The 23,459-nt window shown below is 42.8% G+C and overlaps 1 protein-coding gene across 1 annotated transcript in view; it reads left to right on the top strand.

Moving 5' to 3' along the window:
- TXNRD3 (thioredoxin reductase 3) overlaps positions 1-16,958 on the top strand; it is a gene marked incomplete at its 5' end in the record, with an annotated part of 68,049 nt that extends 51,091 nt beyond the window's left edge. The window contains 3 exons of the mRNA XM_030296415.1: positions 13,176-13,271; positions 15,813-15,947; positions 16,159-16,958. Of these exons, the coding sequence (XP_030152275.1) occupies positions 13,176-13,271; positions 15,813-15,947; positions 16,159-16,221 (294 nt within the window). The remainder of the gene's footprint in view (positions 1-13,175; positions 13,272-15,812; positions 15,948-16,158) is intronic.
- Positions 16,959-23,459: the final 6,501 nt, after the last annotated feature.

Genomic DNA, 23,459 nt, shown 5'->3' on the forward strand with positions numbered 1-23,459 from the left:
CTGGGATCAAATGAAGATGTGGGCATTATCCCAGCATAGTCCTGAAATGAGCAAATACAGTTCCTCCCACTGAGCTCCCGGAACTCTGGCAACCAGCGGTCACCCTGCTCTGGCCAGAGCTTGGTAGAGTCTGATTTCTTGGGGGACTCTGACAAGCCCATTGAGAATGACCTGAAGATACTGAATAAAGGTCCCCAAATAAACTTCCCTGTTAGATAATTGGACAGTAAAGTTCAGATTCAGTTTGCTGTAAACATGAGCTCAAAGCTTTCAAACTTTGAAAAATATCTTTAATTGAGGCATAATTTACTTAAAGAAAAATGAAGATTTATTGTGTGTGTGTACAGTTTTATGAGTTCAAACAGTTGAAACCGTCATTAGAATCAAGATAAAACACAGTTCTATCACCCCCAAAGTCAAACATCTTTTTAATTCCCAGCATTTAATATGAGCAATCAAATGTTATCAAACTTGCAAGAAACAGACTGTACCTATGCACAGGAATAATGTATTACACTCATGAACAGAGACTAGGACATCTTTCAGAAGTAACATTAAGAGAACCAACAGACACCTGTTGTAAATGCAAGAGATGATAGCAGAAATTTAAAAAACCCAATTGGATGGGCATTTATCCCAAAGGAATGCAGTCTTAACATGTATACGTGAATTTTGTAGCAGCTTTATTCATAATAGCTCCAAGTTGGGAAAAAAACAAATATTCTTCAGCAGATGAATGGTTAGACAAAAGGCGGTACATCCATACCAGGGACTACTACCCAACGATAAAGATGGATGGACAACAGTGATGTTATGGAAAATGGCGAAGCAGGGAAGCCCTGGGAATCCATCCCTTCACTGAGACAACATCTGAACTGGTGGGAAATGGTTGAAGCAATTCTTTTGGAACCCTCGAGCCTAGTTGTGTACTTTCAGTGCCCAGAGGAGAACTTGAGGACGAGGCCAGGGATTTCTGTGTTTTCCTAATGGCTGACGTCCCACAGAGCCAGCACCATGGTGGGTAGCTGCTGGGTTGGCGGCCTCTGTGCCTGGTGCAGCTGGCTGGTGCCAGAGTGGGCAGTAAGGACCTTGTCCTCCAGAAATTGGGGCGGTGTTTTGACTGCTGATCCCTGCTTCTGATGGCTGAGGGTTCGGCACCAACCTCCACAAGCTGAAGTGGCTTCCTTGCTGCAGTGGAACTTCAAGAGAGAATACTCCCTTCTCCGCCCCCCCCCCCCATTTTGGGAGTCAGACATTTAAGAACATCTTTATCAGGTCCCTGGCTGACCTCCGAGACAATGGAACAGAAACCACAACAGTGAACACATAGTATGCAAAAACAGTTTGGAAAAGTCATACATGGATAACTCTAGCCCTCAACAAGCGAGAAACCCTAGCCATCTCTGAGGTGTGGAAATGTATAATTTCCAGGTACCATATTCTAATACTCAGAATGTCCAGGCTCAAGGGAAAAAACACAGCATATATTAGTTTGCCAGAGCTACCATAACAAAGTACCACAAATTGGGGTTTAAACCACAAAATTCTATTGTCTCACAGTTCTAGAGGTTAGAAGTCCACCATCAAGGTGTTGACAGGGTTGTTTCCATTTGATTTCTGTGAGGGAGAATCTGTTCCATCCCTCTTTCCTAGTTTTGGTGTTTTGCTGGCAGTCTTCGTCATTCCTTGGCTTGTAGATCTTACCTTTCCTTGGGATTCCCATTTGTGTGTGAGATTATCTAAAATTTTCCTTTTTTACAAGGACACCCGTCACAGTGGATTATGGGAACCACCCTACTCTAGAATGACCTCATCTTAACTAATTACACATACGTTGACCCTATTTGATCACATACTAAGATACCGTGGGCTCGGACTTCAACTTATGAATTTTGGGAGGACACAGTTTAACTAGTAACAACCTACCAAAAAAAAAAAAAAAAAAAAAACCCAGAAAAGGAAAAAAAAGTTTGACAGAAACTGTTCCAGAAGAAGCCCAGACTTTCGAATTATTAGTCAAAGACATTAAATTGACTATTAAATCAATGTTAAATATATTCAGTGAGCTAAAGGAAACTGTGGACAAATAACTAAAGGAAATCAGGAGAACAGTGTCTGAACAAAATATCATTCCAGAGATAGAAATTATGAAAAAGAACCAAGAAGAAATCCTGGAGCTGAAAAGTACAATAACTGAATTGAAATACTCGCTCGAAGGGTTCAGCAGCATATATATAAGTATGCAGAAGAAAGCATCAATGAACTTGAAAATAAGACCATTGAAATTACAGTCTGCACAGCAGAAAGAAAAAGGAATGGAGAAAAATGAAGAAATCCCAAGAGATGAGTGGGACAGCGTGAAGCATGCTAGCCTATGCCTTAAAAGAGTCCCAGTAGGAGACGGGAGAAAATAAGAGGCAGAAGAAATATTTGAGGAAGTAATGGGCAAAACTTCCCAAATTTGATGAAATAGTCAGCCTACACAACCAAGCAGGGTAATCTCAGAGATCCATGCTGACAACTACAGTCAAATTGTTCAAACCCTAAGAAAAAGAGCGAGTTTTAAAAGCAGCCAGAGGGAAGCAACTCATCATATGAAAAGGTCTTTCACAGGGTAAACGGCTGATTTTTCATAACAACGGAGGCTGGAAGACACTGGGGCGAAATAGTTAAAGTCCAGAAAGAAAACTATCATCCAAGACTTCTGTATCTGGCAAATCTGTCCTTCAGAAATGAAGGATATATATTTTTTTATAAAAATTTTTTTCTTATGTTTATTTATTTTTGAGAGAGAGTGCGAACAGGGGAGGGGCAGAGAGAGAGGGAGACACAGAATCCGAAGCAGGCTCCAGGCTCTGAGCTGTCAGCACAGAGCCTGACGCGGGGCTTGAACTCACAAACCGCGAGATCATGACCTGAGCCGAAGTCGGACGCTTAGCCGACTGAGCCACCCAGGCACCCCAGGATATATATTTTTTTAATTAATTTATTTATTTTGAGAGAGAGAGAGATAGTGCAAGCAGGGGAGGGGCAGAGAGAGAGAGGGAGACAGGATCCACAGCAGGCTCTACAACATCAGAACAGAGCACGATGCAGGGCTTGAACTCCCAAACCGTGAGATCATGACCTGAGCTGAAATCAAGAGTCGGCGCTTCACTGACTGAGCCACCCAGGTGCCCCCAGAAATGAAGGATATTAGGATATTTCCAGAAAAATAAAAACTGAGTAAATTTACTAGGAGACCTGCCCTAAAGAAATGCTGTAAAGACTCCTTCAGACAGAAATGAAAGGACACTAGAAGCTGTCGGAAAAGTCAAAGAACACTAGCAAAGATAACTTCTTAGGTGCGTAACCTGTGTTACTGCACTTTTGGTTTGGTTTGTAACTTCTCTCTTTTGGCTGTGTGATTTAAAAGGAAAATGTAGCAAACATAATTATAAATCCAAGTTAATGAGCATGCATTGTATAAAATATGTCCTGTGACAGTAAGAATATAAAAGGCGGGGGGATGGAGGTATATAGAAGCAGAATGTTTGCATACTATTGCAACTAAGTAGGTATTATTCCAACAAGATTATTATAAATTTCGGGTGTTAATTGTAATTCCCAAGGTAACTACTATGATAATAACTTTAAATATACCAAAAAGGAAAGAATAAGGCAGTCAAAATGGTGCACTACAAAAAATAAACTAAGTACAAAAAAGGCAAGAGTAGAGGAATTAAGGAGTGAAAACCATATAAGACCTACAGAAAGCAGATATACACAAAAATAAATTCTCCTTTATCAGTAATCATGTTAAAAGTAAATGGATGCAGGTGTGCTATTAAAAGACAGTTTGTCAGATTTGACTTAAAAAATAGGATCTAGGGGCGTCTGGGTGGCTCAGTGGGTTGAGCGTCTGACAGCAGCTCAAGTCATGATCTCACAGTTCTGGAGTTTGAGCCCCACATCAGTTTCATGGCTGAAAGCTCAGAGCCTGCTTTGGGTCCTCTAGCCCCCTCTCTCTCTGCCCCTCTCCCGCTTACTCTCCCTCTCTCTCTCTCTCTCTCTCTCTTTCTCTCTCTCTCAAAAAAAAAAATAAAACATTAAAAAAATAGGATCTCTATATGTTGTTTAAAGAGACTTTCTGTAGATATAAAGATATAGATTGAAAGTTAAGGATAGAAAAAGATATTCTATGCAAATAATAACAAAAAGTGAGCTTTATTATTATTATTATCAGACAAAATATAATTTAAATTAAAAAGGTTACAATTGAGGGGCACTGGGTAGGGTAGCTCAGTCAGTTAAGCATCAGACTTCGACTCAGGTCATGATGTCACAGCTCGTGGGTTCGAGCCCTGTGTGGGGCTCTGTGCTAACAGCTCAGAGCCTGGAGCCTGCTTCACATTCTGTGTCTCCCTCGCTCTCTGTCCCTCCCCCATTCACACTCTGTCTCTCTCCCTCAAAACTAAAATAAAACATTAGAAAAAAGAAAAAGTTTACAGTAGAGAAAGGATTTATATATTGATTTAAAAACTCAGTACAGTAGGAGCGCTTGGGTGGCTCAGTTGGTTAAGCATCTGACTTCAGCCTAGGTCATGATCTCACTGTTCCTGAGTTCAAGCCCTGCATCAGGCTCTGTGCTGACAGCACAGAGCCGGGAGCCTGTTTCAGATTCTGTGTCTCCCTCTTTCTGTCCCTCCCTCTTTCTGTCCCTCCCCCACTCATGCTCTCTCTCTCAAAAATAATGTCCCTCCCCCACTCATGTTCTCTCTCTCAAAAATAAATAAATATTAAAAGAAAACTTTTTAAATTCAATACAGTGGGGCTCCTGGGTAGCTTAGTCAGTTAAGCGTCCCGACTTTGGCTCAGGTCATGATCTCATGGTTTGTGCCCCACATCAGGCTCTGTGCTGACAGCTCAGAGCCTGGAGCCTGTGGTATAATGTGTCTCCCTCTCTCTTCTGACCCTCCTGCACTCACACTCTCTCTCATTCTCTCTCTCAAAAATAAACATTAAAACATTTAAAAAAATTTAATACAGCTAAAATATGTAACAGGTATAAACATATACAGCCCAAAAATATATGAAGACAAAATTGTCAGAAAGATAAATAGATATTTCTACAGTAATAGCTGGAGACTTTAAAATACCCTTTCTTCGGGGCGCCTGGGTGGCGCAGTCGGTTAAGCGTCCGACTTCAGCCAGGTCACGATCTCGCGGTCCGTGAGTTCGAGCCCCGCGTCGGGCTCTGGGCTGATGGCTCGGAGCCTGGAGCCTGTTTCCGATTCTGTGTCTCCCTCTCTCTCTGCCCCTCCCCCGTTCATGCTCTGTCTCTCTCTGTCCCAAAAAAAATAAACGTTGAAAAAAAAATAAATAAATAAAATAAAATAAAATAAAGTAAAATACCCTTTCTTCAATAATGGACCAGACAACCAGACAGGGGAAGGAAGTGGGTACTTGAACACCTATAAACCAATGAGACCTAACATACGTTAGGACACACCATCCAACAACAGCAGAATACACATTCTTCTCAAGTGCAAATGAAATTCACCAGGATAAAGCAGATGTTAGAGCAGAAGACAAGTCTTAATAAATTGTAAGATTAGAGTCGTATAAAGTGTCTCTTCTTATCACAGTAATGAAACTAAAAATCAGTAACAGAAGGAAAACTATGAGAAAAGGTCAACAGAAATGACAAACTTAGTAGATTGGCTAGGAAAAAAGAAGACTTGAATATCTGAAATCATAAATGAAAGTGAGAATATTCTTACTTTACAGAAATTATCCTTTTTAATTATAGAAGAATACTGTGAACAATTTTATACCAGCAAATTGGATACCTAGAGATACTGTTCCATTACTAGACACACTGTATAAACAGGAAAAGCTAAGTCATGAGGAAAAAGAAAGCAACTAGGAAGGTGACGGATCAATGGCAAATCAAAAAACCTCTCAACAAACAAAATCCCAGAACCAGATTGCTTTGCTGGTGAATTCTACCAAACATTTAAAGAAGAATAATTTTCTAACTTTACATGAGGCCAACACTACCCTTCCACCATGGGCATTTCCACTACAAAAAGTATAGATAAGGGATGCCTGGGTGGCTCAGTCAGTTAAATGTCCATCTCTTGATTTTAGCTCAGGTCGGGATCACACAGTTCATGAGTTTGAGCCCCTCATCAGGTTCTATGTGGCAGCCTGGAGTCTGCTTGGGATTCTCTCTCTCCTCTCTCTGTCTGCCCCTTCCCTCATTCATGCTGTCTCTCTCTCTCTTTTTCTCTCTCAAAATAAATAAATGTTAAAAAAAATTTTAAGTACAGATAAAATTCTTTGTGAATATTAATGCAAAAATCCTCAAAATTCTAGCAAATCAAATTAAACAGCATATTAAAAGGACTGTGTCAAAACTAGGTAGTATTTATTCCCAGAATGCAAGGATGGTTTGGGGTCCCTGGGTGGCTCAGTTGGTTAAGTGCCTGATTCTTGGTTTTGGCTCAGGTTGTGATCTGGTGGTTCATGGGTTTGAGCCCTGCATTGGATTCTGTGCTGACAGTGCGGAGCCTGCTTGGGATTCTCTCTCTCCCTCTTGCTCTGCCCCTCTCCTGCTCATGCCTGCGCGCTCTCTCTCTCTCTCTCTCTCTCTCTCTCTCTCTCTCTCAACGTGAATAAACACTTTTTAAAATTTTAAAAAAAGAATGCAAGAATGGTTTAACATGTGAAAGTCAGTCAGTACCCTACTAATAGAAAGAAGAGAAAACATGATCATCTTGATGAAAAAAAAAAGCACTTGACCAAATTTAACACTCATGATAAAAAAAACAATAAAGTAGGAATTAGGAGTTTCATTAACATGATAAAGGCTGTATATGAAAGATCAATTTTTATTTTCTTGGTTCTGGAGGCTAGAAATCTGACACCGAGGTGTCCACAGAGTTGGTTTTCTCTGTGGGCCATGAGGGAAGAATATTCCAGGCCCCCCTCCTTGGTTTGTACATGGCTGTCTTTTCCCGGTGTGTTCACATCATCTTCCCTCTGAGTGTCTGTGTCCTAATTTCCTGTTCTTGTAAGGACATAGTTATACTGGATTAGGGCCACCCTAATGACCTCACTTTACCTCTTTAAAGACCCTATCCAAATGTGGTTACATTCTGGAGCATTAGGAGTTAGGATTTCAAAGTACAGCTTTGTTTTGAGGGTGTGACTTAATTTCCGCCCATAACAGAACTAAATGAATTTAATTGAGCAAAGTTGCAGGGCATGAAAACACAGAAAAATCAATTGTATTGCTGTGTACTTAAGATGAGCTATCCAAAAGGGAAGTTTAAAAACTATTGCAGTAGGGGCGCCTGGGTGGCTCAATCGGTTAAGTGTCCAAATTCGGCTCAGGTCATGATCTCGCAGTTCATGGGTTCGAGCCCTGCGTCGGGCTCTGTGCTGACAACTCAGAGCCTGGAGCCCGCTTTGAATTCTGTGTCTCCTTCTCTCTGTTTCTCCCTCCTCTCTCTGTTCCTCCCACACACATACTCTCTCTCTCTCTCTCTCTCAAAAATAAATAAAGCTTAAAAAATTAAAAAAAAAAGATTTGGGATAAAATAGGGTTGGTCCAAGGAATATCAAGTCTATGGCAAAACAAGATACTCTCTAATTCCATGGACAATTAAAAGTTCATGAGAGTAAAATAACCATAGGTTTACCATGTGACTCAGATGTGAATACTTAATTTTTTTAAATACCTTTACTGAGATGTAAGTCCTGTACCATATAATCAACCACTTAAAGTGTGCAGTTTAATGGATTTTAGACTTCAGAGTTGGGTCACCATTACCAGTCAATTTTAGAACATTTTTATCATCCCGAAGAGAAGTCCTGTACCCATTGGCAATTGCTCCCTGTTTTCCTCCGTCCCCTTACCAGTGGCTTGAGGCAACCATTAATCTCCTTTCAGTCTCTAGATTTGCTTCTTGTGGGCATTTCCTGGAAGTGAAATCATTCAGTATGTGGTTTTCTGTGACTGGCTTCTTTTTCTTAGCACCCGCTAGTTTCCAAAGTTCATCCTTGCTGTGTCATGTATCCGTGCTTCATCTCTTGTCCTGGCTGAACAACAATCCATTATATACGGATAATACCACATTTTATTTATCCATTCACCAGTAGACAGGCATGTGGATTGTTTCCCCCTTTGGCTGAGAGAGCCGCCATGAGCATTCCTGCACACGTTCTTGTGTGGACATAATGCTGCCCGTTCTCTTGAGTATATACCTAAGAGTAGAATTACTGAGTCACAGGTTAACCGTATGTTTTGAGGAACTGGCAGACTGTTTTCCAAGGTGGCTGCACAATTTTACATTCTCAGCACCCACGTGTGAGGATTCCAGTTTCTCCACAGGTTCACCAACGTTTGTTATGGTCTGTCTTTTTTGATGATAGCTCTCTGTAGTGGGTTGAATGGTGACTCCCAAAAAGATACGTCTACAGCCCATTCCCCTGCTGTGCAGGTGACCTTATTTGGAAAAAGGGTCTTTGCAGGTGGAATTAAGTGAAGAATCCTGAGGTGAGATCATCCTGGATTTTCCGGGTGGGCCCCATACCCAAGGACAAGTGTCCCTATAAGACAGAAGAGAAGGACAAGTGAAAACAGAAGCAGAGGTTGGAATTAAGCAGCCGAAGCCAAGAAACACCTGGAGACGTCAGAAGCTGAAAGAGGCAAGGAATTCTCCTTTTGGAACCTTTGCAAGGAGCCTGGCCCCACAGATACCTTGATTTCAGATTTCTGGCCTTCAGAACTGTAAGAATATAAACACCTTTTGTTTTAAGCCACCAAGTGTGTGGTAATTGGTGAGAGCAGCACTGGGAAACTAATAGATCAATCTAGTGGCGTTTCTTTTTGGTTTCCATTTGCATTTCCTTAATGACTGTTGATATTGGGAATCATGTTATGGCCTTAATGGCTATTTGTGTATCTTTTTTTTTTTTTGGATAAATGTCTATTTAGATCCTTTGCCCTTTTATCTATCTATCTATCTATCTATCTATCTTATTTATTTACATGTATTTTTGATAGAGACAGAGCACAAGTGGGGCAGGGGCAGAGAGAGAAGGAGACAGAAAATGTGAAGCAGGCTCCAGGCTCCGAGCTGTCAGCACAGAGCCCGACGTGGGGCTCAAATCCATGAACCAGGAGATCATGACCTGAGTTGCAGTTGGACGCTTAACCGACTGAGCCACCTAGGTGCCCAGATCCTTTGCCCTTTTAAAAATTGGGTTGTCTTTTTATTGTTGAGTTCTAAGAGTTCTTTGTATGTTCTACATACAGGTCTCGTTCCAGAGAGATGATTTATAAAAACTCTCACCCATTCTGTGTGTTGTCTTTTGACTCTCTTGATAGTTTCCTTTAAAGCTCAAAAGTCTTTGGGGCACCTAGGTGGTCAGTTGGTTAAGTGTCCATCTTCAGCTCAGGTCATGGTCTCATGGTTCGTGGGTTTGAGTGCTGTGTCGGGCTCTGTGCTGACAACTCAGAGTCTGGAGCCTGCTTTGGATTCTGTGTCTGCCTCTCTCTCTGCCCCTCCCTCTGTCTCAGCCCTATCCCCACTCATGCTCTGTCTCTCTCTCTCTCTCTCAAAAATAAACATTAAAAAAATTATTTAAAGCTCAAAAGTCTTTCATTTTGATGAAATCCAGTTCATATCGTTTTGTTTGTCTTTGATACCACATTGAATAAACTATTGCCCAATCCAAAGTCATGAAGATTTATACTTTTGTTTTCTTCTAAGAGTTTTATAAAAACTTTTAGCTTTTACACCTAGATCTTTGATCTGTTTTGAGTTAATTTTTGCATATGATGCACAGTAGGGATCCAACTTCATTCTTCTGCATGTGAATATCCAGTTGTCCGTGAACAGCTTTACCTAGTAAAGGAAGTACGATACTGATCTAGCTGCGAATATAACTGTAATTGGGAGGAGGGAGGGTGGGACAGGAAGGATGTCCAGTGAGTGGTAGGGGCTGGGGAAGAAAGGGAGTTAAGTCCTCCTCTTCAGTAGAGGCAAGTCAGTAAATAAAGCCTAAAATAGAAAACTCGAGGAATAGCAACAGAAGCATTTTATTTGGAAACAAGGAGGGAAATAAAAGAAGTAAAAGAAGTGGAAGTGGTTGCCTCTGATTGATTGATTTGGGCATGGGGGCAGAGAGAGTGTGTCAAAAATCATGCCTGGGGCGCCTGGGCGGCTCAGTTGGTTATGCGTCCGACTCTTGGTTTCAGCTCAGGTCATGATCTCACAGCTAATGAGTTCGAGCCCCGAATCGGGCTCTGTGCTGACAGTTCAGAGCCTGGAGGCAGCTTCAGATTCTGTGTCTCCCTTGCTCTCTGCCCCTCCCCTGCTCATGCTCTGTCTGTCTGTCTCTCTCCCCTTCAAAAATAAATAAACATTAAAAAAAATTTTTTTAATCATGCCTAATAATTGTGCATAATTTGATAAAAAAGTAAAACTTAAAAGGGAAAAGCAATAACAGATTCTGAATAAGGAGAGGAGCAGGGAGATGAGCCTACTGGATATTAAACTTGATCATACAGCACAGTAATTAAAATCATGCCATAGTGACATACAGATGGACGGAAAGATGAGCGGAACAGAATATGAAACCCAGAAATTGATTTGGATGCTTAGAAGAATTCATGCATGGTAAAGGTGGTGTTTTATATTAAATTATTTAAGGGTGTTGGAATAAGTGGATGGCCATCCAGGAGAAAAGTAAAGTTAGATCCATACTTCACACCCGCTTTGAACCAGGAGGACCAAAGACTTAAATAAAATAAAAATCTTCAAAGTACCAAAAGGAAAAAAACAGAGCAAAAACCCGAGAAAGAACGAGAGGGCAGTGGGACGTGTCAGTGCACACCCCCGTAATCCCTACAGCGGGCGGCATAGGACGAATCAGAAACAAGCGTGCAGTTGGGCAAATCTTGTTTAAAACAGCAGAGTTTTCATCGTCTCTCTTCTCAGCCTGTATTTTAGGAACTACTATCTTGAGGTTATGAAACATTTATCTTCTCTTCCAGATAGCCACAGAGATTGAAAAGTTTGTGATAGAATACGCGGGAGGGGTGCCTAGGTGGCTCGGTTGAGCATCAGACACTTGATTTCCTCTTGATTTTGGCTCAGGTCATGCTCTCACAGTTCATGAGATCAAGCCCGGCGTCAGGCTCTGTGCTGATGGCGCAGAGCCTGCTTGGGATTCTCTCCCTTCTTCTCTCTCTTTCTCTCTCTCACTCTTAATCTCTCACTCTCTCTGCCCCTCCCCCTCACATTCTTGCATGCACACATGCTCTCTCTCAAAATAAATAAACATTAAAAAGATAATAAAATGGGGCGCCTGGGTGGCTCAGTCGGTTGGACGTCTGACTTCGGCTCAGGTCATGATCTCACGGTTTGTGAGTTCGAGCCCCACGTCGGGCTCTGTGTCTGACAGCTCGGAGCCTGGAGTCTGCTTGGGATTCTGTGTCTCCCTCTCTCTCTGCCCCTCCCCTGCTCGTGTTCTATCTGTCTCTCTCTCTCTCAAAAATAAAATAAACGTTAAAAAAATTTTAAATAAATACATAAAATGTGTGGGAGACGTTTTTTTCTTCTGTTAGATACAAGTTCAATCTAACGTTTTTTATTTATTTTATTTTTAACGTTTATTTATTACAGAGAGACAGAGAGACACAGAGTGTTTGTGTATTCGAGCCCCGAAATACACAAACCGTGAGATCGTGACCTGAGCCGAAGTCGGATGCTTAACCGACTGAGCCCCCCAGGCCCCCCAAATCTAACGTTTTTTATTACAAGTAACTATGTTCTATATCTTTCAAATAAAAATTTCATCATTATTACCTGTGCACCAACAGTTGATACTTCCCTAGCATTTAAAATAGTTATTTCTGGGAGATGGATTTGTTTTGTTTTGTTTTTTCTCACTTAGTGACTTTCTGCACTGCATTATTGTGATAACCTTATATCATTTTTATAAAAACACTAAAGACTTTATTCAAAATATAAAATACGTCATCTTATTAAAGGACAAAGAATCCGTACTTAAATCCTTCCATTATGGATTTTACTTGGGAGTACATTTCTTATCCTGACAACTGATGATAATCCATTGCCTTCTATATGGAGCGATTAGAAGGAGCAGGCTGGGGAGACGTAGCCCCTGTGAGAGCAGGGCATGTGGTCCTCGTCCTGGTTCCTCGCTGACCGAGCCAGATGGGGGAACCTTAGAGGTACGCGCAGAGTGCTTGGAGTGACGGCTCTCAAGGAGCAGAGGTTGTGTTCTGAATATCCTTGAGCGGCTGGGACGATTTCATTTCTTCTGTTTTTCCTACATTTGGGGTCACTGTGAACCTTGTAGGCAGGCTGCAAATTCACTGAAGCAGAATCGAAGTCTTTATTTACCTTCTCAGGTGACCAGGGCCTGCTGCATTGCCCTGGAGAGTAGCATGCTATCAATGTTTGAAAATTGAGTTTAGTTAATTAGGAGATTTTTCTGGACTAACAGCTGAGCCAAGGTGGGGGCTGGGGGGGGGGCGGGGGGGAAGAGGCCCACACACTTGTGTAGTTGGTATTTTAGGAGCTGTGGCCCAGGTCCTCCCATCAGACACAAAGTTGAGATCATCAAACTTGCAATTACTTTTTTTTTTTTAATTATTATTTATTTATTTTTAATTTATATCCAAGTTAGCATATAGAGCAATAATGATTTCGGGAGTAGATTCCAGTGATTCATCCCCTATGTATAACACCCAGTGCTCATCCCAACAAGTGTCCTCCTTAATGCCCCTTACCCATTTAGCCCATCCCCCCTCCCACAACCCCTCCAGCAACCCTCAGTTTGTTCTCTATATTTAAGAGTCTCTTGTGTTTTGTCTCCCTCTCTGTTTTTATATTATTTTTGCTTCCCTTCCCTTATGTTCATCTGTTTTTTATCTTAAAGTCCTCATATGAGTGAAGTCATATGATACTTGTCTTTCTCCAACTAATTTCGTTTAGCATAATACCGTCTAGTTCCATCCGCGTTGTTGCAAAGTGAACCTTGAACTTTCTGAAAGCTGCTACGGACATTATCGTCTTTATGTCATTGAAGAACGTATCAGGGAGTGGCTTTCGCAGACACTAACCTTGGCCTCTGTCTCCCATGTCTTGCAGGTGTATCATACCTTCTTCTGGCCTCTCGAGTGGACAGTGGCTGGCAGGGACAACAACACTTGCTACGCAAAGATAATTTGCAATAAATTCGACAATGTACGTAATACGCTTGGAGGCTAAAAAGCCGTCATTTTAAACTGTAGCTTTTAGTCTAGGATGGGGTTTGAATTGTCTTTAAAGATGGCTTTCAGGGCAAGGCAGAAATCCTTCAAATGGTTACCCCGTTGATGTATTTGTAGAGGCTGAACAAGTGGCTCACTAATACCTTCAGAAAAACAAAATCACTGAAAGTTGTCTCTTTCCAGCGCTAATTTGGCAGTGTAGAACCAGAGGATCTATGAAAGTTTTGGTCATCAACGAATAAAATGTAGGATGTGTGTGTTTATGTGCAGTTTATAAGCTGGATGTGTATCAGAAGCATTTAGAAAGCAATGCTTGCATGAAGTGAAAACTAGGTAATTAAAAAAAAAAATTTTTTTTAATGTGTATTTATTTTTGAGAGACAGAGCGGGGCGGAGCAGAGAGAGAGGGAGACACAGAATCTGAAGCAGGCTCCAGGCTCTGAGCCGTCAGCACAGAGCCCGACTCGGGGCTTGAACTCATGAACTGTGAGATCATGACCTGAGCTGAAGTCGGACGCTTAACCGACTGAGCCACCCAGGCGCCCCTGAAAACTAGTCAATTAACTGATTCCTAATGAAGGCTTTCATTAAAGAAGAATCTGTCAGGTGGAGAGCCGGCCATTGGAGTTTCTTCCCTGTTAACAGAGATGAGTTAGAATTGATAACTGAAAGCAGTTTATTTACGACTTGTAAATAAAGAAGGCTGAGTGCAGAAGGCAGTAGGACTTGGTCTCTCCCTTTTTAAGAATTTATAATCTTGGAGGGGTGCCTGGGTGGCACAGTCGGTTAAGCGTCCGACTTCAGCCAGGTCACGATCTCGTGGTCCGTGAGTTTGGGCCCCGCGTCAGGCTCTGGGCTGATGGCTCAGAGCCTGGAGCCTGTTTCCGATTCTGTGTCTCCCTCTCTCTCTGCCCCTCCCCCGTTCATGCTCTGTCTCTCTCTGTCCCAAAAATAAATAAACATTGAAAAAAAAAAAGAATTTATAATCTTGGAGAGAAAACAAAATTAGATAAATAGGAACAGCAACAAGTGATGTTTGTACGAAGTTTACAAAGTAACCATCATCTTCTTGTTTAAGTCCACGTGTCTGGATCCATCTGGTTCTCAGCATAACAGAAAACAGGTGTCACAGGCTCATGGCCAGTTCGCATGTGCCCCAGTGCCTGAGGTGAAGTCAGCCAGAACTCCAGAACTTAGTCCCTTGGTCCTTGCAGAGGCGTGCAGGGCGGTGAGGGGGATGCTGGTCAGAACTCTCCAGAAATGCCCCAGGGCTGTGACACATTCACGGCTGTGCACCCGGGGGTGGTGGTAGTTGTGTGGTGCTTGTTGTGACTCTGGACGTGAGTGATGGAGCTTACTGTCCTGCCAGCGGTGGGTGGCCTTTCCCAAGGGAGCAGGCAGAGATGGTCTGCACGTGCCACTGCTGCCTACGTGAGTGGGATTGGGGTCACGTTGGTTGAGCCCCTGCTGAAGCCAGGAGCCGCCTGTGGTTTCTGACTGCTGGACCTGGGGCAGAATGTCAAGGTCTGTCGACCCCTCTTTGGACGCCTTCTGCTCTGTCCCCTGCCCCTCCTTTTACTCCTTCCCAAATTGCTGTTTTTAGAATATGGCCCTCGTACTTGCTCCCTTACTGTGGCTGTATGGTGAAAATTGTGAACAAGGTTTTCCCTTTCACAGACCTGTCTTCGTTTTCATTTATAAGTGGAGATTTCCATCAGACGTCTCTCGTCGCTCTGGGCTGCTCCCCCTTCCCCACTTTGCTGCACAATGCACCATCTCAGAGATCCCCAGTTCCGTGGGGCCCTGGGAAGTCCACTCCTCACCCCCACTCCCGTGGCCTCTGACGGCCTGCCCCCTGAGAAACGCCGCCTTCTGTGACCATCCACCAGTAGATGTGCAGGAGATCGCATGCTCTTGGCACTTTCTCCAGATGTAGGTGGGCAGAGACCCTTCTGCCTTCTCTCTCCTTATCTGTTGTTCACGGTCACTATTGAAGAGAAGAGTCTGATGAAAAAAACATCGGCCAAAGGACAGTTTGAATCTTGCTTCCTGTCTTGGTGGGTCTGCTCGTGCCGCTCCCTACACTCAGGACTGGGCAAAGCCCTGTGCTGGCCACTCCTTGATCTCCGCTTAGTTATGTTAGGAGCGGGGTAACCTGCTGTCTTAGAATTATTCTAGCGTTGGACTTTAATTCAGATTTGTTATGTTGCTGTTTAGCACTATCTCAGCATAATTTGGAAATTTACATAATACTAATGAACTCCTTCATGCAGTGGGTAAATTGCTTGTTCTAGTAAATTTGAGTGCAAATTAACTCTGGATGTGCATTTACTGGCTCATTTAACAGATTCTTACAGTGGTTCAGTTTCATGATAATGTTCTCTGCTCAGTTCAGCATTAGAGTTCTTTTTCTGTAGTAGATGCTATAAATGTTAACTGTGAACTTGCAATAAATAGATTCCTGTTCAGACCATTAACCTACAGGGCTTCTCTTTCTTATGCTTGCATATTAAAGTATCGGGTGATAGGATTCCATGTTCTTGGACCAAATGCTGGTGAGGTCACCCAAGGATTTGCGGCTGCAATGAAATGTGGGCTCACAAAACAGCTACTCGATGACACCATTGGAATTCATCCCACATGTGGTGAGGTACGGAGATAGGTTTGCGTGTTTATTGATTTCAACTGGTGTCATTTGAAAAACTATAAAGCACATTGTCAGAAAGATTTTGTATTAGTAACTGCTTTGTATATTTTAAAGGTTAATGTCGATGTACTATTCAACATGTGCTTTCTTAAAAGCAATACGGAAACATCGATGGCTAAATATAAATGTGTTTGGCATTCTTCCTTTCGAACAGGTGTTTACGACTTTGGAAATCACCAAGTCGTCGGGACTGGACATCACTCAGAAAGGCTGCTGAGGCTAGCCCCGCTGCTGTTCGGTTTTCCTTGTCCCATCCCCATTCCTGTCACAGATAAGAATGCCCTCCCGTACAGTGAGTCTGTGCTGATGCACCTGCTCTCTTGCGCGGGACCAACACAGAGATGGGAAAGACGAGGAGACCAGACAGCAGCGGACGTGTGCTCCACGGCCTCAGTAGCAGGCGTGTGCTCCGCGGCCTCGGCTGGCTGGGAGAGGCAGGTAGGCTGCCTCCTTGACGTCTTAGCTCGGAGCCTGATGTGAGGTGAGCTAAGGCCGATGGTCTTCCACGTCAGAATCAAGTTTCCCTCTGAGGGACCTTGCAAGCGCACAACGGATCCAAGTTAGCTTTTCCAGGTGGCTGCCTGTTTTATCCCCTGGCTTCGTGGTTCCCGTGAAAGTATCTTCTGAGTTACGAAATGGACTACAACATAGCGAGCCTTCAGTACATGGGCCTGGGATTCCGCGTGGTGGCTGATGGGGGGTGTCCTGGAAATGCCTTCGAGGAGCTGGCTGCGGGGCCTGGGTGCGTTAGTAGAAACTCGTGCCCGCTATGTAGGTTTCAGTCTTACCTACACTTTACCCACCGTCAGACCCCTGCCTCGTGCCTCGCCCTGTCCTGGTTCCCAGTGGCAACAACCTTGGAGTCCTCACTTATTAGCATCTCCTGTCAGAGGCATGCTGTAATTTCTTCTCCACCTTGATCTTAAGAGTAATATTAAAAAGTTTTCAATACTGGATTATGTGAAATATAGCTAATTTGAAACTGTTGAAAAGGATTCAGTCTGTATCTAATTATGGTCAAATGCAGTAAGTGAGTTTGGTGGTAGGAGACTCCATTTGAATCTGCACACCTCGTGGCATCTAAAAGGCCCTTGAAGTGGGGGCCTATCCAAGGCCCTTGTGGAAAATCTGTTGTTTTCTTGGAGAGCACATCACAGAGCAGCCCAACACAGGGGATGCAGGCAGTGCTCTCTTGAACAGGACATCAGCCATGAGCCCACTGTCACAGGATTGGACAGTTGTGCATATGTTTTAAAATAAAAATTTTAAGGGGCGCCTGGGTGGCTCAGTCGGTTAAGCGTCCGACTTCAGCCTAGGTCATGATCTCGTTGCTTTTGAGTTCGAGCCCCGCGTCGCACTCTGTGCTAACAGCTCAGAGCCTGTAGCCTGCTTCAGATTCCGTGTCTCCCTCTCTCTCTGCCCCTCCCCCGCTCATGCTCTGTCTCTGTCTGTCTCTCTCAAAAATAAATAAACATTTGTTAAAAATTTAAAAGAAAAATTTTAAGATGGGAAACACCATGTGTAGATGAACATTTTGACCCCCTCTCTGGAGGCAGGGAGTAGAGAGGGCTGGAGTGAGGACAGGGACCCAATGACCTGACAGAGGATCTGGTCGATGAGTTGCTTTTTTTTTTATTAGGGAGACAAAGATATAAATATAACTGCCTGTGAAGTAAGGCAGGGTGTCGTTGTTGCTGTAACTGAGGTGGGAATAGCAGTGAAAAGGGGGAAGATGCTATTAATTTCCATTGGAAGTGAGGATGGGGGGTTGTTGATTGATCAGAGTTTAATGAAAGCAGCTGCATTTGAACTGAGCCATGAGGGATAAACAGGATGTCAAAGATTTGCAGCAATCTGGAGTGGCTCTGGGTGATGCTTTGGATGGGGTCGATGGAAATTCTAGATAGGTGTTTCGTTACTGTGTTGCTGAGCACCAGCCAAGGGTTTGCAGGACCCCAGGTGAAGTGAAACCAGGAAGCGTGGGAGTGGGTTCTGCTTTTCACTGACCATGGTACAAAAACCCTCAAAGGCCAGGTGAAGTTTCGAACAGGGAACTTCGGGCAAAGCTGAGACCCTGGTGGGCTTTTCCCCACAGTGGGAGGGTGAGCGAAAAACATACTGTGTTTCACAGAAGCAGCAAGGGGGCTTGGCTGTGTTCTTAGGAGAAAGTAAATAGTTCACCCAAAGAATTTTAACCACTGTCCAAGTAACAGACCACTGGGAAGGCTAGTTTTCTTTCCTTTGCACGGAGAAGATTGGGCTTAGATGTAAACCTGTCTGTAATTGCCCCCCCCCCCCATACTCTCCAGCCCCCCTTCATCTCTTTCTTGTAATCTCCTTTCCTGGGGGAAAGGTGGGTCATAGATAATGGTGACAGGTTTACCTGGAAGGTAAAACTTCTATGCACCTAGTAACACGCACATGCATACAGATTTGCAAGGAAACATCGACATCCTCTGTCATAGTGGAGATTTTAATATTCCTCAGTAATTAGATCAAACACCAGGAAAGTCTGTAAAAATGTAGATTCGAATAATACAATTAACAAGCTCGGTTTAAGGAATTTAGGAAGGAGATCACATTCAACACAAAAACTTACTCATTTCAAGCACACGTTGAATATTTATGAAATTTTCCTGTGCTAGCCTCAACAAATTTCAGAAGACCGGTACCGGGTGAGAAGATTTCAGCTGTGGAACTAACACTATGAACCTAGAGACCTTAAAATCCATATAGTATGATGGTAAGTGGAGTATGGAGGTTTTGTGACTTGAGTGAGGGGTTAGCGGGAGAGTAAGCTGGAAAAAACTAGGTTAAAAAAATTTTTTTAATGTTTTATTTATCTTAGAAAGAAAAGCACGGGAGGGACAGAGAGAGAGAGGGAGCCACAGAATCCCAAGCACGCTCCAGGCTCCCAGCTGTCAGCACAGAACCTGATGCGAGGCTCAAACCCCTGAACCGCAAGATCATGACCTGAGCCGAAGTCGATGCTTAACCAACTGAGCCACCCAGGGGCCCCTGGAATTCAGAGTTCTTAAAGGGGACTACTGGGGCGCCTGGGTGGCGCAGTCGGTTAAGCGTCCGACTTCAGCCAGGTCACGATCTCGCGGTCCGTGGGTTCGAGCCCCGCCTCGGGCTCTGGGCTGATGGCTCAGAGCCTGGAGCCTGTTTCCGATTCTGTGTCTCCCTCTCTCTCTGCCCCTCCCCCGTTCATGCTCTGTCTCTCTCTGTCCCAAAAATAAATAAACGTTGAAAAAAAAATTAAAAAAAAAAAGGGGACTAGTCACATAGCTATGTGCACAGTCATGGTGCAGACCCCAAGTCAGGCGTCAAGTGCATATTGGAAATCTTCATGTCAGGCTATAAGTAGCCTGGTTCATCTTGAGCCACTGCTTCAGGCATATATCATAACATCATTAACTAGTAACTATGCAAATATCCAGGAAGTTAGTTTTCAGGGGTTGGCCAGAGATCACTGCCCTGGCTATAGAGAGAAGTAAGAAGTGAGTAAAATAGACCCTCTGCATTGTTTCCTCACAATACCAGAACAGAATATTTCATTGGATAGGATCAACAGCAGATTAGATTCCATGGAAGAAAAAAATTAACGACTCAAAGACCTAATGATAGAAACTATCCAAACTGAAGGACAGAAAAAAGACTGGAAAATAATAGAAGACAACTCCGTGAACTCTAGAACAATACCAAGTGGTTTAACATATATAATTAGAGTCCAAGAAAGGGAAAGGAAGCAAAAGGCAGAACAATACTTGGAGAGGAACTTTATAAATTTGATGAAAACTATAAACTCACAAATTCAAGTCTTGTAAACCTAAAGCTTTACACTAAAGGCCTTTTTACCTCAGTCCTTTCTACCTAGTACATCATTCCTGGCTTTGAACAAGAAAATTACAAGGCATACTAAAAGACAACAAAGCTTGAAGAGACCGCTTCATATGGCAGAGATGTTGTAATTATTACACCAGGACTTGAAGGCAACTATGGTGAATATCCTAGGGGCTGTAATGGAAAAAGTGGACAACATGCAAGAACAGATGAATAATATAAGCAGAGAGATGGAAACTCTAAGAATCAGAAAGAAATGCTAGAAATCAAAAGCACTAACTGAAATGAGGAAATGCCTTTGATGGGATCATCAGGAGACTGGACATGACCAAAGGGGGAATCGGTGAACCTGAAGATAGGCTGATAGAAACATCCCAAACTGAAACACAAAGAGAAAAAAAAGGAATAAGAACACACACACACACACACACACACACACACACACACACACACCATCCAAGAATGGTGGGACAGTTTCTAAAGATGTAACATGTAATTTAAACACCAGAAAGAAAAGAAAGAATGGACCAGAAGAAATGTTTGATGTAGTAATAGCTGAGAACTTCCCAGAGTCAGTTACAGACACCAGACCACAGATCTAGGAAGCTCAAAGAATACCAAGAAAGATAAGCGTCCCAAAAGCTCTAGCTAGGAAAATCATGTTCAAACTATAGGAAATCAAAGACAGAGAACATCTTGAAATAAGCTGGGGCTGGGGAGACCTGACCTATAGAGAAACAAGGATAAGAATTACAGCAGCCTTTTTGTCAGAAACCATAAAAGCAAGAAGAGAATGAAAGAAGAGAGTGAAATATTTTACACATTGAAGGGAAAATCCATCAACTTAAAAATTCCATGTTATGGAAATTATTCTTCAAATATGAAGGAGAAACAAAGAGTTTCTCAGACAATGTCTGAAGTGGCATAGTGTTATTTGAAAGCTAGAAATCTATATTGGAAACTCCAGAACAATCACTAAATTTCAAAAAGAAGTACATAATATGTGAAGAGAAAATTAAATGCAATCACATAAAATGCTCAATTAAAAGTAGAGGAAACCGGGGCGCCTGGGTGCTCAGTCGGTTAAGCATCCCAACTCTTGTTTTCGGCTCAGGTCATGATTGCACGATTCGTGGGTTCAAGCCCCGCATCAGGCTCTGTGCTGAAGGGACAGAGCCTGCTTGGGGTTCTGTCTCCCTCTCTGCCCTTCCCCTGCTTGCTCTCTCTCTCTCTGAAAAATAAATAATTTTAAAAATTAGAGGAAATGGTAAAAAGAAAACATGAATGCAACAAAAACAGTTACAGACGCAGTAGATACGAATCCAATTATATCAGTAACCACTAAAAATGTGAATGGTACAAACACACTAGTTGTAACAGAGTCTGACTCCACTTTTTGATGTTGGCTGACAGCTTCTAAGTGCTACCCCTTGGTTTTTCCCTTATGCCCATATCTGGGCAAGCTGTTAAGAAGACCCAGATGTTCTTTCTTGGTTCCCAATGGGAAGTTCAAAACATGCAAGCCCCAGCCCGTGCATGCAAATCCTCACTCCAGTCCACGCCCTAGCCACTCTAAAAATTCCAATCTAATCTCCTTACCTTGCTTTCTCGAGCCATTTTTGGACCAGAGAAGTCTGCCCTGCTCTCCCAGAAAGCCTCACTATGTGAGGAATACACTTTCCTGGCTTTGCTGTCTGCTGGTGAGCGTGCACTTTGAGCTGTGCTGCTTCGTGCTGCATTTGCATGGTTCTGCCGAGCCTCTGTGAAAGATTTAACTGGCCTAACTCACTTCTGATCTTTGGTATTTAGGGACAGGAGCATAGAAGTGGGACTCTCCTTTAAGTGGCCCTGGGTCATGTGTCATGAGCTGCATCTCTGTGTCTCAGATTGAATCGTATGTCTTGAGCATAAGCCGTAACTGAGTCTAGAGTCAGGGGAGTGACTTTTAACCTGTGACCACTGGTTGCGTGTCTCAAGCAGGCATCGACCCCAATCCGTAGGGTGCTCGGCAGAAAGACTGATATCCTTGGCCCCTCAAGTTGTTGCTTGTGTGAAGGAAGAGCAGTTACTGTGTGGCATGTTGAGGTCACACGCCCCCAAATGCCTTTGTTGCTGGCACTGCTCCTATGCCTCCATCACCAAAAAGGATCCTAATCTTCAAATTTATAGGGAAAAAAAATCACCCATGCCATGCCTGTGGCACAGCCAAGCAGCTCATTCCACCATGCCCTGTAGGAGGTCCCTAACCCTAGTGATACTGATTTGAGACTCTTTAGAGGATAAAGATGACACCATCACTGAAGGATATCCAGCAACCACTGTTAACAAGAAAAGGAATAGAAAGGGAGGGATGGAGGAGGGAAGAAAGGGAATATAGGGGAAGAACCCAAAACCTCAACCAGAGGCACAAAATTTGAATCAATTGGAAATCTAAACTTTACTAAAATAATTCATGCAACAAAAATATTAAAGGGCACTGATCGACTGCTCTTTCTTTACCATTACAATTCAGTGGCATTAAGTACATTCACAATGTTGTGCAGCCATCACCACCATCCATTCCAGAACTTTTTCGATCTTCCCAAACTGAAACTTGGTCTCCATTAAATAACTCTCCATGTCGCTTTTCTCTGCAGCTCCCGGTGAAGTCTATTCTATTTTTCTGCCTTCATGAATCTGCCTATTTTAGTACCTCAGATAAGCAGAATCGCATAATATTTGTCCTTTTGTGCTTTGGTTTATTTCACTCAGCGTAATGTTTTCAAGGCTCATCTGTTCATAACGTGTCAGAACTTCATTCCTGTTTAGATATGCCTAAATAATACTTCATTGTATAGATATGTTGCTTCTCTGTTCCTCTCTTGATTGACCCTTGAGTTTCCACCTTTTGGATATTGTGATGAATATTACTATGAACATGGGCATCCAAGTATCTGTTTGAGTCTCTGGTTCAGCATACCTAGGAGTGGAATTGGGGGATCATATGGCAATCTATGTTTCACCTTTGAGAGACTGCCAGCCCGTTTTCCACGATGGCTACCATTGTACATTCCTACAAACAATGCACAAGGACTCCAGTTTCTCAATATCCTCACCAACAAGTGTTATTTTCCCTTTATTTTTTTCTTGTAATAGCCTTCCAAATAGGTGTGAATTGGTATCTTACTGTGGCTTTTATTTGCAGTACTCTAATGATCAAAATTTGAATAAGAAAAACATCAGATACAATTGAGGTAACTTCTACAAGACCCTTGACCCAAACTGTCAAGGTCATGAAAACAAGGAAAGTCTGAGAAATTATCACAGCCAACAGGAGCCACCTAAGTAAACTTAATGTGGTGTCCTGGATGGGATCTGGAAATAGAAAAAGATGTTAGGTAAAAACTAAAGAACTCTAAATAAAGTATGGAGTTTAGTTAATAACAATGTATCAGTATTGGTCCCTGGACTGTACTGTGTGCCATACTAATAAGGAAACTGGGTGAGGGCGTGGAGGGAAACTCTACTTTCTCCTCCTCCTCCTTCTTTGCAAATCTAAACTGTTTAGAAACCTTTTTCTCAGTGAAAAAGATCCTACAGACATTAAAAAATAGAAATACCTTGAACAAT

This window comes from Lynx canadensis, chromosome A2, assembly GCF_007474595.2.
Source record: "Lynx canadensis isolate LIC74 chromosome A2, mLynCan4.pri.v2, whole genome shotgun sequence".
Classification (NCBI taxonomy): domain Eukaryota; kingdom Metazoa; phylum Chordata; class Mammalia; order Carnivora; family Felidae; genus Lynx; species Lynx canadensis.